Source organism: Gavia stellata, chromosome 2, assembly GCF_030936135.1.
Source record: "Gavia stellata isolate bGavSte3 chromosome 2, bGavSte3.hap2, whole genome shotgun sequence".
Taxonomy (NCBI): domain Eukaryota; kingdom Metazoa; phylum Chordata; class Aves; order Gaviiformes; family Gaviidae; genus Gavia; species Gavia stellata.
Genome location: NC_082595.1, coordinates 45,582,062 through 45,600,149, shown reverse-complemented (window position 1 = coordinate 45,600,149; position 18,088 = coordinate 45,582,062). Strand labels below are relative to the sequence as shown.

Sequence of the window (18,088 nt, the reverse complement as noted above, 5' to 3'; positions counted from 1 at the left end):
GTAGCCAGCACCTGCTCTTCCTCCTGTTGTTGTCATTACAAGAATGATATTAAAATTCCTTCTGGTTTGCCTTATGCCAAAAATTTTCAGAATAAAAAATACCCCTCAACAGTGTGTCTGAAGAACATATTCTCACGTGAACTGCAATAATACAATCTTTCCTTAATCCAAGTACTGATAAACTTGTAAGAATATTTGGATCATTGTAGCTGTACAATGTCATTGTAGTTCATTAACAGCAAAACAGCAATCATTTAAATACTATTTTTTATTTGAAGTGGTCTGGAAATATTCCTGTGATTAATGGGAGAGAAGAGAACACGCTTGCTTCACGCCGTCTTTGTCATGATCATTAGGTACTATTAACTCTCTTTGGATTTAATGGAAAAATAGCTGTCTGGATTTGAGAATTTACTCAGATTCAGAAATTCTGTGTCTGTTTTAGCTGCAACAGAATCCACTAGTAACTGCAACATCCACTAAAAACAGGATTTTTTTTTTATAACTATGGGTTAGCAAGAAAGTAAATTGTGAAGAGTTTGGTTTTGGGTTTTTTTTTTAATAATGTCATCTACTGGGAGATGTGATTTTTGCAATTTCTGCTAGTTCATGCATCAGGTAATAGGACTGTCACACGTTTCCAGTTGATGGTGTCTTGGTATGTGGACAATTTATCCCAGGAAACAAACAAAAGTCCCTGTGGTTCTGGTTTAGAAGAAACAAAGGCTGGAAGTCCAACTGCAGCTGTCCCAACACTACTGAGCAAAACCCCTGTGATTAAAATGGCCTCAACCATTATCACACCCACTAATTTCAGGCGACACTTGTGAGGCAGGTTCATAACCTGGTTTTGAACAGGGCCCAGTGTCAGCTCACCACCACAACCCTTCTGTGCGTGGACCTGCCCCTGGCTCACGGAGGTCCTGCTTGGTCGCAGGCTCCCCTGGACCAGAGTTGGCTTTCCATGAAGAAATCCACATTTCAGATGGCTACGATTAATAATCATTTCCCAGACTAAACAAAGGCCATTTTTATCAACAGAAGGTGGATAAAGGCCCCTTAGGTAGGAAGCATTATTTTTTTATTGAGTGTTAAATCAATCAAGCTGTTGACCCAATGGGATAACATATGCTTAAATTTAAGCAAATGCTTAAGTGCTTTATGAGAGAGAGAGAGAGAGGGTGAGCGTGAGAGAGCAGTGTTTGATACCTTGCCAGATCCAGCTCTAAGTGAAAAACTGATGTTTTGCTCTAAGCTTTGAGATAATTCACTTCCCAACCTGAAAACAGCACATATACAAGACATCAGTTCTTACACAGTCATGCAGAAGTGGTAGTTATTTCCAGCCCTAGGAAAAAATGCAGGAGATGCACACAGCTGAAGTGCACTTCAGAAAACAGAATCTAGTTAAACGTAATCACAATAGTGATGATCTTCATTTAAAAAAAAGTGAAACAAGGAGGTAAGATTTACTCTTGGAATGATTCTGATTTAAATTAAAGGTTCATAAAGTTCAGTAATTAAGTGCTTAACAGAAAGCTATGTGATATTGATAAATCGTTTGTTATGTTTACCATGTGTATAAATTTGCTGTGATTTATGGCTCATTAAAACTATTTTTCTGTGATTTTCCCCTTCTTCCCATTCACCCTAACCCTGTTTCGCCTACCACAACAGCCATAGTTTTATTGTGCCTGTTATGATGCTTTGCTATCATTGAAAATATTTATTCAGTTGTTTGCATGAAAGGTAAGAAACAAAAATATCTGTTGAGGGAAATATGTTAGTTCTACTATTGTCATATGCTAAAAACCTAAGTAGTATGAAATATAGAGCTTCTTGTTTATTAACATCCTTAATTTAACTACCATGTTCATAGCCTGCTTTGAAAACATTTGGGGCAGTTTTTCTTAAAAACAAAACAAAACCAAAACTACCCCATCCTAGCAGATTTAAGCAAGAAGCACAGTCTTAAAAAAAGAAGGAAAAAACCCCAAACCACGGTGACAGTTATTTGAAGGCATGGTGAAAATGAGGCAATGTTACAGAATTTGTAGTGGATGGAAAGGAGCGAGGAAGATGATGCAGCTGGTTTATGGCCATCCCACCAGTTGCTAACTGAAGACCTTGCTGTTGGCCGAGGCCATTCAGCCTGTGTGATGGCTCCTCTGGACCAAATGCCATTGTGATGTCCCCAGTAGTGTTCTGGTTGTCACCTGGTGGGAGCTGCCAGAAACTCATCACGTGAGTGAGATCCATGAAAGGCAGGCTCGTAGTTTCAGCTGCTGCCTCTGTCTCTTTGTGCACTGGGTACTTGTTAGTATCCCCTACAGGCCCTGAGGAAGCTTCTTCCAGACTGATTTTGTGGAGAGATTGAGGTTCTGGTAACGGCAGGTCCTCAAGAAGATGCACATTGTAACCTTTAACATCCACTTTTATCGGTAGATTCTTGAGGGATCCTGCTGCAAATGAGGTAGAACTAAGGTCATATTTACTAGGCTGATGAAGGTTTAGGTTGGCAGGAACGGCTGTTGAGCATGGTGTGGGATGGACAGCTGGAAGGCTGTCTGCACAGCCCATCCTTTGCAAATGAGGAGAAGGTTCAAGAGGAAGAGCAGTTTGTAAGCTTGGCTGGGAATGAAGATGTGAACAATTGTATTCCTCTGATTCTGAACTATTCAAAATCCCATTCTGCACAGAAACCCTTTCAGGAAAAGGGGACAGTATGCTGGCATCTTCCTTCAGTCTGAATGGAAAAAGCTGGTCAAGGAGACCCACTGAGTCACCGTTCTGCAATCTGCTCTTCAGCAGTTCTTGTGGATGAGTCTTCCTTGTATGGCGAGTCAAGTGGTCCTTCCGCCCGAACCTCTGGGCACAAAACTGGCACAGGAAGTCTTTGCAGCCTGTGTGAACTACCATGTGACGCCGCACATCTTTACGGGTATAGAAGTGACGCTCACAGTGGTCACACTTATGTTTCTTTTCCTTGGTATTGCCAGTTGGTTTCCCTGCATGGCTTTTGAGGTGTTCCAACAAAACTTCAGTACCGCCAAACTCCTGGGCACATACCCTACAGGTAAGGTCCCCACTGGTGGCTGCATGAAGAGCCAAGTGTCTCTTATAGCCTAGCTTGGTGTTGTACTTCTTGCCACATTCTTCACACTTGAAGGCCATCTTGTTAGGGTCATGAGTCTGAAGGTGATTCTTTAGATGGTCTTTCCTGTGAAAGGTCTTTTCACAGTACCCACACTGGTGAGACTTCTGTGGCGAATGAGTGGCTGAGTGCCTAAGACAAAAAAAAGAAAAAAGTTATTTGCATTTACATTCACTCTAGTACACAGTGCAGCTTCAAGACTTGAAAACACTGACACTCTTGAAGGAAGGCATTTTGACAAGTTCTTGGATTATTAGTAAAAGCCTAACTTTTTGGGGGGAGAAGGTGTTAATCATAAAGCACAGAGTAGGTTAAAATTACTCAACATAATCTTTTTGACTAGCCACCGCAATTGAGGGAGATTAGTTGTCTCCAATTCTGCCAAAACAGGAATAATATAAACTGGAACTCAGGGATTAACTGTCAATAGGACACCCCAAAAGAAAAAGATGTCCTTGGTTTTTTCCCCACACACCCACCAGAAAAGGAGTGCCTTCAGAGCTGTACCTGAGCAGTTTATATTTGGAAATGAAGGCTTTTGTGCATCCGTGCTGTGAACACTTGTAGGGGCGCTCCCCTTTGTGTGCGTAAGTGTGGACTGTGAGCTTGTCAATGGAATCAAATATCTTCCCACAGAGTCGGCAAGGGTAACTGTCTGGCTGCTTCACTTCTCTTCCCTTCAACAGTGAAGACCGGCCATTTCTCCATTTAGGTATAAACCTCACAAGAGCATCACAAGTGCTTCCTGAGCTGGCACAGCTAAGCTTTGCAGCAGAAGAACAGGAAATGGTCCCATAGCACTGAGCAATGCTTTTGCCTAATGCCGCTCCTCTCAGTTTCCCTTTGAGTTTGCTTTTCGTTTTTACAGGTCCCAATTTATTTGGTGGTCTGAACCTGGTGGTAAGAACTCGGTCTTTATGGATGCACTGGTGAGATTCCAGCAGAGAAAAAGTTGCAAAAGTGCTTCTACAGCTGGAGCATATCCAAGGGTCTACAGGCTCTTTCTGCAATGAGAACAGAAACAGGTCTTTCTTATTAGCCGTTCTAAGGAAAAGTCACATTCTTCTCACTGACCCTACATCTTCTCCTGGGCTTTCCCAAGACCTGTTGTTGTCCTCAGCGAGGACAATGTACTACCACAGAGCTGTTCAGCTAGAACTGGATTCCGTCTAGGATTCTACAAACTAGAAAGAAAAATGGTTGGCTAAATACAGACTTCCATGTTTTTGTTTAGCATTTACTGCAACAGTCCTGAGTCCTTCACCTTTGTTTATCTGTGTGTACTGAATTTCAGTCTCTATATTTGTTCCTTTTACAGAATTACTCATAAAAGCAGTTGCAAATTGTACTTTATCTGTAGATGGACACTATTTATTTGTTACTGCAACTGCACAAAAATCCCAAAGCTGGGGAGTGTCTAATTGGGTGGGCTGCTGCACACAAACGTATTTTAGCCATACAGGATTCCCCTATGTTTTGGGCTGACTCTGTGCTTTACCAGATGACAATGGTCAATGCCTCCAGGAGAGACCTCCTTCACTTAGCTTGACATTTGGCATTAGACTTTCTTAAACTTGATAAGAAACACCTTAGGTTTGGGGATCTCAAGCCTATCCTGGCTTAAAGGCATTAAAACAGTTTTTCAGCAAGCAATGCATTATTTGTAATTATTATTTCTGTGGAAGTAGGAGCTCTACTGGATTCAGTTGACTTCATTTTAAATATTGACATTTTTAAAATTCCAGTGAAAAACAATTATAAAAAAACACCAGTTACTGATGAAATGTACTTCCAGTTAACACACAATGACCTACTTCCTTAGCTGTCTTTATATGTTACTTCAGCTTCTCATGAACTGTCCTTATGTTCCCTTGCTCTTGGGCTAGCTTGCTCTGGAGAACCTGGTGGGGCTATGTCCACTCAGCCTTTACTTGCAGATGGAGCCCTCCCCTCTCTCATCGATGCCTGATGCTGTGTCCCTCCCACGCCTTCTTTCTGGGGTATGCTCCGAAGCCCTCATATGCAAAAGCCCCAACAGGGTTACATCCCTTCCTGGAGCACCTCTGAATTCCTAGTTCTATTGTATTCCCTGTTTAACATTTCCTTCTAGCTTAGGTATCAATCTTCACAGTCATGTTTTCAACCCTTAAGAACTTTTCCTATCAGTTTAAGGATTCCTACTGTCATACAGAGGGGAAGGTATTGGGATTAGGAGAGAAGGGTTATTGCACAGGAAAGACTGATTATTTCAATCAGTGTGTTATCTCACCAACCAGTGAGAGCATAACAAGGAGGAACTGGCAAGAGCAGTCTGAGGCTGGATGGCTTGGTTATCTACAAGTTAATGCCAATGTTAACTCCTTCCAACACATCCCACTGATGCCACTTACTTTTGGCTGTATCTAATGGCTCCATTGGATTACAAACACAGGAGAGGAAGAGCAGCCTTTCCCTGAGTAGCTGTTTGGTTAAAATTGCTCTTGGCTTTGTGTTAGCCAACTACTCTATGGTCTACTCTAGCATTAACAGAGTTACATAAACAGAGAAAGCATGTAAAATGTAATCTACTATGTCTGGTGATGGCTTGAATGCAGATTAGGGGTACTTACTGCTACTGGAGGCAAAGGACAGATATCAGATTCTTCTTTAATGAAGACTGCAGAAGCTTCCATAAATTTGGCATAATCGGCAGCATACCATACTTTCAATTCTGTGTGGGGTTCAATTGGCTGTGAATGGAAGAAAATAGCACGTTTACTTGTGCCAATTTTCCTATACCAAATAATACTGAAGATTGGGGGGGTGGGGGTGCAATTTGTGTCCTTACACAAGTTGCATTCTTTGAATCTGTTTAAATTATTGGTAACTTAGTTTCAAGATTCAAGCACTTTTTGAGCATTCCTATCCACTAGGGTTTGACACTTTCACTACTTCTAAAAGCAGAAATGCCTATGTACATAGATTTTTTGGGGGACAGTAGCAGGAGAGGTGCCTCAGCCCTCATGAACTTTGCTCAGTGAGAGTATTTGTCTGCGATGTCCAGACATCCAGCAGTCCTTCCAAGCAATATCCCATGCCCATTCCTTGATGTTTCGAAGCCCACTAGACACGACACTTAACCATAGGGTACAGGCAAAGGACAAATGCATTGTGAATGCACAACAGCTTGGATGCCTCCTGGATGGGTTGCACTTACAGAGCGTGGGTGCAGCGTTGATCAATATGTGGACTGCAAGTGGAAACTTGCATGTTTCCATGTGCTGGCTTTTATGTGTCAGGCTCACTATGCATGTGCTTTATCACACTTCTGCCCTCCTTTCACTGAAGCCTTCCCACAAAGGACTAAGGGAGCCCATAATCTGCAGCCTTCCATCCAGTCGTGTCTGCACAAATCTTTCCTTGGACTGGACTATGACCTCTTCTGACAAATACTTTCAGTCAATGCAGCAAACAGAAGAAGAGGTGTGATTACACTCACTGGTTAAAGATCCATTAGCTATTTAAAAGCAAAGGAGAAAACTAACGTTGGGGTCACGATTTATATGATTCCCTGTCCTTGTACACAATTTTCTTCATCTGTAATAAAACCCAACATTGTTGCAACAGGGGTAAAGCCAATCTGCACTGTACTTGTAGTTTTATTTAAGCTAAAACCAAACTTGTGCCACTAAAAAGAACAAACTAGCCTGGAATAAGAGCAGCTGAGTCTTATTCCACAAAATGCGACATCTTAAAATGCACTTATTTTATAAAATTGTTGTTGGATAAGCATGGTAGGGGAAAGACAGGTTGTGAATGCTGACAAGTTAGAGGTAATTGTGTGTATAATGTTGAAAACTGAACTTTTGAACTCCCAAGCATAAGCCTACTTGCTAACTACAACCAGTTGTAGTCGGTTGCATGTTTTGGTAACACCTGGCCTAAACAGAAATGGTGTATGCTGAATCCTCCACTTAATAAAGGACATGAGGCAGAGCCACCAACTAGGAAGCCGATCATGCATTGTGCTCCTGCATATAGATGGAGAAAACCAAGCCTGGGGGAGCTCCACAGAGACAAATGCCTGGGGATGCGCCAGGACCTTGGCCAGTGGCACCAGAGACTGGTACCCACAGGACGATACTATCATGACTTTCTGCCTGACATTCCTGGACCAGTGGCAATCTCCTCCGTGGGAAGCTGAGACCTAGTCAATGTGACTTTGGAGGGAGAGCAAGTGGATCAGTGTGTGAAATAGTCAAGTAAGATAAAAGCTCTAATCTCAGTAAAACTGAGATAAAACACCAGTATCCAAATCCACTACAAGTTGTCATTTACTCTGTCTCACCTGTGACAATAAGAGAAAGCTATGGCAGCACCCACGTGAAACTCTCCTGTGATCACAGACAGCAACCATGGGTGATTTTTACCTCCTCATAATTCTGTACTTTTAAAAACCACTTATTTCTAGGGTCTGCAGTCATTAGGTCAGCAAGTATGCTAACGGTGCTGTTAGTATGCCACTTAGACGTATGCTTTTGTAGTTGTAGTTTCATGTCACCGAAATCCCATCTCTTTGTAGAAACAGTGGGGAGAGGAGCCAATCCTTCTACTCCCAACTTAACTGACTTTATTCAAAATATCTTGAGAAAATATCTTCATAACCAGCCCTAAGGCAGCCTCACACCGTGACCAGCAAGGTGTGCCTAAGTGTAGCAAAAGGCTGTCACTTTTGCTGACCAGGACAAAATCTGCAGGATGCCACAGTACCATGAATGGTACTGGGACTTAGGATAAATAATACCAAAGTAATTCCCTATGATACACAGCACAGTAAAGGTTCCAAGACACATTCCTCATCCTAAGATACTCTTCATGTCAGTACCTAGGATGCAACTCTTCATTAATGCCAATGAGCAGAGTTCTGCTGAAGTCAGCAAAGAGCTGGTTCAACAGTGTTTAAATTATACTGGAAATTGTAAGTTACCAGTTCATAACTACAACTTCTTAGAAAAGCATTTGTTGATGCTTCCAAAATATAGTAGTATTAATCCAGCTGCTTCTACAAGCATACCATGCATTTAAAATCAAATTGAAATCTCAAATGGTATGGAGTGCATCAGAATCTCAAACACAGCCTAAACAATGTCTCAGATTAGCATATACTGTTTTACATTGATTTTCTTTTTTAAAAATAATTATTTTAATATTAATCCAAAAGCAACTATACTTCATACTGTTATAACAAGACTTTGAAGGTGTAAAATGTTATCACTATTAACTTATTCTCACATCATCACTGTGTAGTGAGTATTTTTCTCACTGTGCAGGTGGAGAAACAAAAATGGAGGAACAAAAGTAAACACCACTATCCCACAGAAATGCATGCCAATCTTGAAATGAAATTGAAATGCTGGATTTTAATCCCACAGTAACTTCTTTTGACCAACATTCCCTCTTCTTTTATTTTTAATGCTAATCACAATGACATACAAGCATTAACTTAAGAATAAAAAAGGAAAACAATGGATGTTCAGCATATAGACTTCAGTTTCCTAAGTGTACAAAAGAATAAGTTCTAATTAAAACAAACTTTGTGTGAGAAAGTGGCCAAAACAACAAAAAACAAGACTGTATGTTCCCATGTCATTTATACATACAGAGTACTTTGTCCTCTCCCCTCAGACAAAAATGCAGTCCAGAATCTCTAACATAAACTGATCATTTCACAGCAACATTGCAGTATTGTAAGTTTGGAAAACCGTACATAAAGATTCTACTTAGCACCCTGTTCCTGAGCACTTAGTAATGGGCTCAGAATACAACATGTGTCCAAAATGTAACAAATGAAAGGAATGTGTTTGTTCTTTCCAGGATGAAGTATTGTTGAACGTAACAATGCTAGATAATCTGACTATGTACCTATCTGGAACTGAAGAACTTTACAACATTCACGTTTAAACACCGCCATCATGAATGATACTTCTGTTTCTCTCTGCTCAGTTTCTTCACTACCCACAACAGCAAGTACACACCGCCTTTTGCTGGAAAACCCCATACACTGCTTCCTTTACTACAGATTAAGTGATATAAAAGGTGGTATGTAATAAAGATCCAGCTGGCAGAATATTAGCAATCTTTCATCTGTAAAAAGGTTAGCCTTTCAGAACCTTTGCCTATACATTTCCATTTGCAAATGGGTGAAGCAATGTGGGTTTAACTACCTTAACAGTTGTGAAGTAGACTTCTCCACAGTGCTGATAAGCCACGAGGGTCTGTTCTTCTTGGTTCCGGGCTAGCCGGACAAACATCATCCAGTTTCCACAGTCTTCATTGGGAGTGTCCAGAAAGTACTTCCCTCCATCTTTCAATACCTGAAACAAAGGGAGAGGACAGGAGAAAGAACATGATAAAACCAAGTCCTGTCTAGAGGCACATTAGTTTTTTTTAACTTGGTATCATGGCTATCAGTTATTTACCCTGTCTTGGTCATATGTCCTTTGAAATCGTGGTTGTTTTGAGTAAAGAATACTGAGTGCAAAAGAAAGTGAAGAACGAATACCTGCCGAGGCACCCAGCTACTAAAATAACTGCAGGCCTTTGTATATATTTCCAGTTTATATTTCATCATTTTTATGTTATATAAAGATAATATTGTAAGAACTAAGTGCAGGCAGGTAGAAAGATAAGCTTTATGCCTTAATGTACTTCCTGAGTACTTGATAATCTCAAACTTTAGTGCTGTATTAATGCTACATTTTGCATGGAACAATTGTATAACTTGTGTAGTAAGTCCAGAGAGGTAACATACGATATAATGGCATTTTAACAGTCATCTTTTTTTCCTCTTAACAATGCAAAAGTAAATACAAATGAACAATTGTGCCAGAAAGACTTCTTTCTTTTTGCTTTACTTCATTCTTCCTAGATTCCTTTCCAAGAGAATGCCTCTATGAGGCAAACACTCCCAACCTCATAAAAGACAATTGCTTTTCTGCCAACACACTCTCAAACATGGACAGCTGAAGCTCCACAACAGATGTCAGTATGGCATGCATCTGTTCTACCAACCATGTAAGTGAGCAATTAATTGCAAAACAAGTTGCATTTCCATTGCTTCTGGGAACTATTTTATCTAACTTCATCACATTTCCAATGAAAACACCTGCCTGTTGGGCAAGTTTGGTCACATAATCAGAATGCTGCTAGGGAGAAGTCAAAGCAGCTACTGCTGTCATGTAGGAAATCTGGGACTCTGGTCTCCTCCTCTGAAGAAACAGTCCATTCATCAGCCAGAGCTGTGCTTATCACTGTATACTTTTAAGCAAATGGGGCTGACTGATAGAGGATAGGGTGTGGTTTACCATGGCTTGGTGAAGAGGAAGGAACTGGGTGTTTAGCTCACTCATGCTTGCAACCTTGTTAGAGAAGTACGTTTTCTGCATTTGTAAGAATTAAAAGTGTCTCATAAAAAGACTGAAGAAATTTAGTTATAGAGAAGAACAAATCCTCTCTGGTGTCAACATGCCATGAAAATCCCACAGAAGGACAGTGTTACTTTCCTGGCAGACCATTCACATGACTTCCATGAGCAAATGAAGTTTACAGCAATTACTGAAGCTATTACTTTTGCTATCAAATGAAATTACAGAAGTATTGGTATCTATGCCTTCCTCCACAACAGACAGTGTTTTCCAGTCCCAAGCTTCTGGAGAAAGCTCAAATGAAGACATAAAGCATGTCACAGGACAGCTGCTGCTGGTCCCTCTATCCTGGGGGGTGAAGGGGCCTGATATGAAATGCTCTGGAAGAACTATGACCTGTTGGGAAGTCCTGACGGAGGTTGTGGCTTGACCATGGACTCGCTGTATGACAGAGAGGTGTGCCCAGGCGTGACCCCGTGCAGCAAAATGCAGAGACTGGGGTGCAGAGGGTTACGATCATCACTCCCAAGGAGTTCCTGTGGGAAAGGATGTGCATGCAGCTATGTCTAGGCTAGCCTGGTCCTGAGAGGCCATTATTGGTGCTGGATAAAGTACAAACAATAGCGTCACGGTCCAGATGAGACGATCAGTATCTGCACATGCAGCAAGGGATGGTACCAGCCCTAAGTAACTGACTAAATAAGCTGAGTTAGTGCACTGTGTGTCAAAGCTTATACATAATCACATTATTAAGAAGTGTTTTCCCATCCCTGCACTGCTAAGCCGGTGCCTTAGTGCATATTTCTGCCACCGTTGCTAATTCAGTGCACAAACTTAGCCCTCCAAGTGGCATAGTATCAAGCACAAATCCTTCTGTTTTATTGGGGAAGACAGCACTATCCTTGCATATTTTCAGTAGCCACACTCTGAAAGTTTATCAAGAGCTGTTAGACTGATAGGTAAATCACCATGGAAGTGGTAAAACTAGAAAGCAGGAAGGCAAACTTCTAGAAAACACAGCATACAGGAACATTTTGGTACTTCAGGCTATGCTGTGCAGTCTAATAACATGATTTGAATTCATAGATACAGATCAGAAGGACAACTGATTAATTAGATTTGAAGGCAAATGGACTGGTTAAAATACATAAATACACATGAACTGTTAAAGACACATATACACTTCATAGTAAGTCACCGGGTTTTACCTGCAGGACTAGTCTGCTCTCATCATAGCAGGTCAGTTTTGTAGACAGTTGACCAACGTAAGGACCAAACTGTGTTCTCTTCTGTATTACCTTCTTTGCAAATACTCCAAGGACTGTTTATAAAAAAAGGCCAGTCTAATATTAATATAGACATCACAAACTATTTCTTGTATATTTACAGTTGTGAAAATGGAGATAAACAGGATAGTGCTGAACACATGAATAATACTTCTAGACAAATAACCCAAGTAAACAATTTTAATGGGAAAAGGCTGAAAAGGATGTAAATATGTACAGAGACTTTTTAAAAATGAGTATTACACTGAATACAGAAGTGCCTAAAATCCATGACAGGATATTAAACTGAGTATGCAACACAAATGTGCTGATACTCTTCAATCTACAAGCTGATGTTATCATAGTGTTCTGCTTGTTGGCATAATTTACGAGGTTGTTCTCTCCCAATGTGAGTGGAGAGAATCTATAAAAACACAACATTAGCCGTCTTAATCATTCTAGTTATTCCCCTGCCTAATACCAATGGTGTGACACAACAGACATCTTGACATTCTTTTTCTGAAATGCAATCTAGGCAGAACTAATTTTACACAGGTAACTGTGGAAAATTTGCACACTAAAGATGTAGTTCCCTTGTTCGAGTTTGAGCATTCATACTGCGCTGCCCTCAGAAGGAAACAACCGTCTTTCTATAATATGAACTGAAGATGCTGCAAAAGGTGAATTATCCCCCAGCGTTCCTTTGAGTTTGCAGGGCGTGGCTGAGAGATGTTATTTACCATTTTGTTTCTGACCTCTTACTGAATACTCTTTCCTGTTTTGCATGCTTGGGGAAAAGAAAAAAAATATGTAATAGTGAATGGCTGTTACTATTAGATACAAATTCAACATTCATTAAACTTGTATTGACTGAACAGAGCCAACTGAGGGCTCACCGCTAAATATCACACCAGCTCTGGCTAATGTCCTGCCGTCAGTCTATGCATCGATGTTATTAGAAATCAGTCATAAAAAACAGTAGCTGAATGTGAGCTTTAGCTATGCTCAGCTGAAAATAAAGTAGTCTTCATACTGTTAATACCCAATGATTATGCCTTGATTTATTCATGAAAACAAGCCAGTGTTAGTACTTTTTGCTTCCTCTTTCTCAAATGTGGGGAAAAGAGCTAAAATACTTACTCTGCTGGTTTCCAGCTCGTAGCTCCAACACTCGCAAAGTGAGATAATGAGGTAGGGTGAGACGGGCTCGGCTGGGAATAACCCTGTCTTTAGCCCTGATGAGTGGTCCGTGGAGTTTGCATTCTCCTATAAGGCTTTTACCACAATCCTCACACCCTACAAATCCAAAAAAGGGAACCTGTTACTAAAAAGGACATACTGCTCTCCAATTCAGTCTGCTCTAATTTTGTCACCTTGAGAACACATCTTGAATTACCAATGCTTTTCTTCACACCACTATTGTATATTATGTAGTGAAAAGATTATCTGCAAACCAAAACGGAACTAGGAAGTTTTGAAATAAGACCTCCAGTTTGTGCATTCTCTCCTGTGAGAATTGGTGGGTCCTGACCTCCAAAGATTTATACGCATGTTCATTTGGAGGTGTCGCAAACCGTGCCTTTGAAGACTAGGATGGCAGCAAAACTGGAGCTTGCAGCATGCCCACCTATAAATCAAGGTGCATATATTTATACAGAAATGACAAGGGCAAAGCTGCTAGTAATAACCAAGGTAATTTGCAGAGATCCAAGGAGTCCAAGAAAGATCACTGTGACTTTGTGAGACTGCACAGACCATTCTCAGTAGAAGACGAGACCTTTGGTGTACCACGAAAAATGAGTACAATGGATCTTACAGTCACAACTCAGTTGACAATCATGCAAGGGCAGCCCTCTTGTAGACCGCGCTGCCTTTGGAAGTAAGTAAAAGGGGCATGCTGCATCTCCCAGTCATCCATTCACAATAATGACATCTGCAGGCTGAACACACAAACCATCCAGAGAAAAGTCATTAATGAGAAATACACATCTGCAAGCTGACTTTCCCCCAGCACAGTGAGGTATTTTTGGTTCACTGTAGCTCAAACTGGTTGCCAGGGAAACTCATACTGAGCAGCAACACAACTGAGCAATGAGACTCTCCAGCAGAAGGTCATCCCGGCGCTGGTGTCACACAGAGCAATGGGAAAAAGGGGACTTCTTGCACAAAACCTTTTTATAGACAGTAGAAACCAACCCAGAGAGCCAACAGTGCTTTACGACTCAGTTAAAAGGAAAAGTTGATATTGGTCATCCATGACTACCTCATTTTGTTTTACTTCTGAAAACTCTGCTGAGCAAGTCTATTCAGTAAGTGACAATAAGCAGCAAGGAAGGGAGCCAACAGCTGAGAGAGTCCAAAGGAGCCACGGGACGCAGAGTAGCAGAGACTGTGGCAGGAGAGGTGAGGCTTCACCACAGACAGGGGCTCATAGCCAAAGAGAGGTCAAGAGAAGCAGAAGGGCTCAGGAGACACAGCCTGGAGAGACATCGCAGATGGTCTTTGAGAAAGGACAGTAGCACCATAAATGCCATATTCAGGGTAGCTTGAAAAGGTTTCAGTTTGTAAACACAAGTAGGCACTTGACTAAATTACACGCCTTGAGGGTCTAGTCCAAATTGTCCCCAAATAAGCCTGAAGTGTTCCTACTGAGCTCTTTGGGCTCTCCATCAACTCAAAAAGAGGAGGCAGACTCGCATGTTGGTCAGGCTTCAGGCACCGCAGTAGTCCATATTTTTCAATAATTTGGGGACCATGTAATAGTTTTCTTTTGCCATGGCTCCCAGACTGCACACCTGCACCATGAATAGCTGAAATACATGATTTTTTTTGCTAGTGCTACAGCTAAAGAACATGCCACTCTACAGCCATCACTTAAAATGCACAAAAAATAAATAATACAGCTGCTTTTTCTTGTTACACACTGTTTTATGTACCTGAAAGTCCTTTACAGCTAGGCTGCAAGAAAAAAAAAAAATTTTCTTGGTGATTTAACTTAATTGGCTTTTAAATAAATTGCCAACAATCTATGTCTTCTGAAGGCAACAAAATTCTGAGGGCTTCCTGAGCTTACCTAGAATAATAGCGACTTTGTCTCAAGTCAAACAGCTCCTGCTTGGAGAGTTGTCGTATGCAAACTGCCAAAAAACATTACCAAGAGCAAAATGGAGACAAAGAACTGCTGTTAGAGGGAGGATGTATCTAATCGTAAAGTACACGACCTTATCAATCCATGCCAAGCCTCTGTGATTCATCACTACCAAGCTCCTGAGCAAACCTTCCAGCCGCCCCGGGGCAGTGCCCACCGTAGAGGCCCAAGGCTGGGCAGCTCACAAGAAGACTGGAAAGGAAAAGCAGGGAAAAAGGGTCTCCCTTGAATCGACCTCCAAATTTGGCACTAGTGCCCCATTAGCTAACCCTCCTTGGTCCTCTCGATCCAAGATGTAAGGTCTGAAATGATTGACATGGTGTGGGAGCTGGGGAGGCACTCCTCCAAAATCAGGGACCACTTTGCATCTGAATGGGTGCTGAGCATGCCCCCGAGGTTAGGGGCGCCAGAGACGGCTCCCCAGGTGGCACGCATAACCGGCATGATGAAGGTATCAGCTAGCACTGAATGAAATTAGCTGCAAAGCTGGAAGTGTTTTTTAAGCACCTTGCTAGTACGGCTTGGGATTCTGACCTGCCATCACTGCATGGCACCTTAAAATATCCAGAGCTGCCCCAGGCTCGTTCTAGGATTTTCTATGTTTCATTACACGGTATATGAAGTTAACTAGATGACTTAGTTATTTAACGTATGTCCTGGAATTGCATTTGCTACACAGTATTTCTGACCCCACACCAGCACGTTAGTACCCTGACTCTGAATTTACCGCACACTAAAAATTGCCAGGTGTACCAGAAGCACAGGATTGGACCACTGTAAATATAATTACTTTAGTGACTACCCTGAGGAATAGGGGTCTTCGTAATTTCTTCCCCCCAAACTAACAGTGCAAAACTGTCAAGTTCACATTCATTCGTCCTCAGAGATAATTACAGACCAAGTCACCATCCTTTGTATTTCAATGCTAAATTACAGATGCTGTTGGCGAAGGAATGTATGCATTATCATAGCTGTAGCATGGCACTGGTTTGCAAAGCTCACACAGATTTTATGCACCCTTTTAACTTGGTTGCTTAAGTAAAATGTAATTTTTTCAACAACAGCCTCAGAACACACTCTAACCTGTTCTGAAATATGGAGCATCCAGCTATGGAAACAACACACACTTTGTTGTATTAGCACTAGGAATGAAATACATTTGGTTAGAAAAATCACTTTCTGTGAAGAAGATTTTTTTCTCCTTTTTGTTAGGCACTTTAGTACCTCACTTGATGCTTTTAGTTTCCCTGCTCCCTTAAACTGTATTTACACAAACAAAATTAATGGATTCGATGTCATATTTACAGGAATACTTGACAATGTGCAAGCATGCAAGAAAAAGTAAAACTGCCTGTTTCTCTGCTTTGCTGTTATTTAGATGAGTAGGCAACAAAAAGAAAGAAATGAGATTCACAGGAGTTACAAGCTGTTAAAAAACAGATTGTGTCATTTACTGTATCTTTAGACCAGCAGAGCTATATTGTTCCCTAGACAGTATTTCTTCGTTCTTTCTCTATGTCTTTGCAATGATTCTGAAGAAGTTCCAAACAATGCCTTTTTTATCTATCTAGATAAAATTACATAAGCTAATTGGTCCTGTAGCTGGTAAGATTTTTATTTTGCTGAACTCCACTGCAGCAGTGGGCAGGCACACGTACAGAAAAGCCCAGCATGGGTGCAGGTGCAGACTCTGATCAGGTTGCGGGTGTGCAGCCACCACCTTATCACAAGGATGAGGTGCTCGTGCCCTGCGAACCATCGCTGGACGGGCTAAGAGGAGGGTACGTCTCCTGTACACCCCCAGCCTGGTACCCCTGCCCCTGAATGCATCTGCTCCCACTTCTGCCCAGCCATCGAGAGGCATGGTAGGCAGCTGCAGCTTTCCTCTGCTCTTTGGGTCACTGGGAAAATGACACCCGCTGCCTGCAGGATGCACCCCCACCACATGGGCTGACCGAAACACTGGCAGCCACATTCCCAGGGAGGAGAACGGGCTGTGAGTGTGGCTCACCTGTACTGTCCTCACCACGCTGGTGCTTACCCCCAGTCCAGGTCTAGATGACAGCTCTCCTCTGCTGTGGACTACAGCCTGGCAGCCTCAGCAGCCAGCTTGCCTCATCCTCCAGACGGCTCTGGGGCCAGCCACGCGGCACGGGGACGAGCTCCCGTGGTCAGCAGTGGCCAAGGCGGCTCGGGCAAGCTGGACTTGAGCACAGTTAACAAACTCGGGGTTCCAAAACAGCGGCACCATCCGAGTGCTGTGCCACCCCCACAGGCACAAGCCCGGCCTCGGGGAGAGCTCATTAGCGTGGGCAAGGAGCCACAGGCTGCGGTTACACAAAGTCCAGCTGCAGAGATAACGGGAGCTATACATAGCCATACTAGGAACTGCAATCACTGTCACGATAGCTGGAACATACCACCAGCTCCTTAACCAATCAGCAGCAGAACACCACATTTTAAAACCAGTTTGCTAAAAACAAGATGCCTATCAGGCGGTCCTTCCTACATTTTCTCCAGCCTCTACTTTCAAGCAAGACTTTACAGTACCTGAATGCTTCAGTGGCCCACAAGATGCCTGTGGTACAATTTACCTGCCCTGTGAAGGCAGAGATAAATCATTCCTTTCCAAATGTCCACTTTGAGCAAAGACGCCCCGCAAGAAACGATCGTTGGCTGAGCAGCGCTCGACGTTCGCTGTGCTGTTTGGCAGCATTAGAATTAGCTCCCGTGCGCAGAGGGAACAAAGATCAGTGTACACAGCAGTCCAAATCCTAGCCTAATTACAATCATAAGATTTGCATAGCAAACAATAGTAATTTATCCCAGAGTAAAACTGTACTGCTCCGTTAGCCTTGTTCAGCTTTCATGTAGAGGAATGCTGTGTACATACTTTGTGGACATTTTCTGTGTAATATACATTGCATATGCAGTATGTGAACCTTGGTTGTTCTTACACAAAGGCATACGAGGTTTTCCTGCCCTGTGGTTTGTTCCGCAGCACTCCTTGCTGGAAAAGCTCAAAAACCTTGTTTCACAATGAAATCTATTTGGCAAAAAATTCAAAGTATTCTATTAGCAAACAGTTAATCCCAAGTTATTCTCCCATTATTGTGGC

The 18,088-nt window shown here is 42.0% G+C and overlaps 1 protein-coding gene across 1 annotated transcript; it reads right to left on the bottom strand.

Annotated features, from left to right (window-relative positions):
- Window positions 1-250: 250 nt before the first annotated feature.
- PLAGL1 (PLAG1 like zinc finger 1) lies at window positions 251-11,822 on the bottom strand. The gene is made up of 5 exons (XM_059834488.1): window positions 11,766-11,822; window positions 9,358-9,507; window positions 5,764-5,883; window positions 3,662-4,158; window positions 251-3,286 (listed from the first exon to the last, which is right to left on the bottom strand). The coding sequence occupies exons 2-5, from the start codon at window positions 9,445-9,447 to the stop codon at window positions 2,011-2,013; spliced, it is 1,983 nt and encodes a 660-aa protein (XP_059690471.1). The 5' UTR covers window positions 9,448-9,507; window positions 11,766-11,822; the 3' UTR covers window positions 251-2,010.
- Between the last annotated feature and the right edge of the window lie 6,266 nt (window positions 11,823-18,088).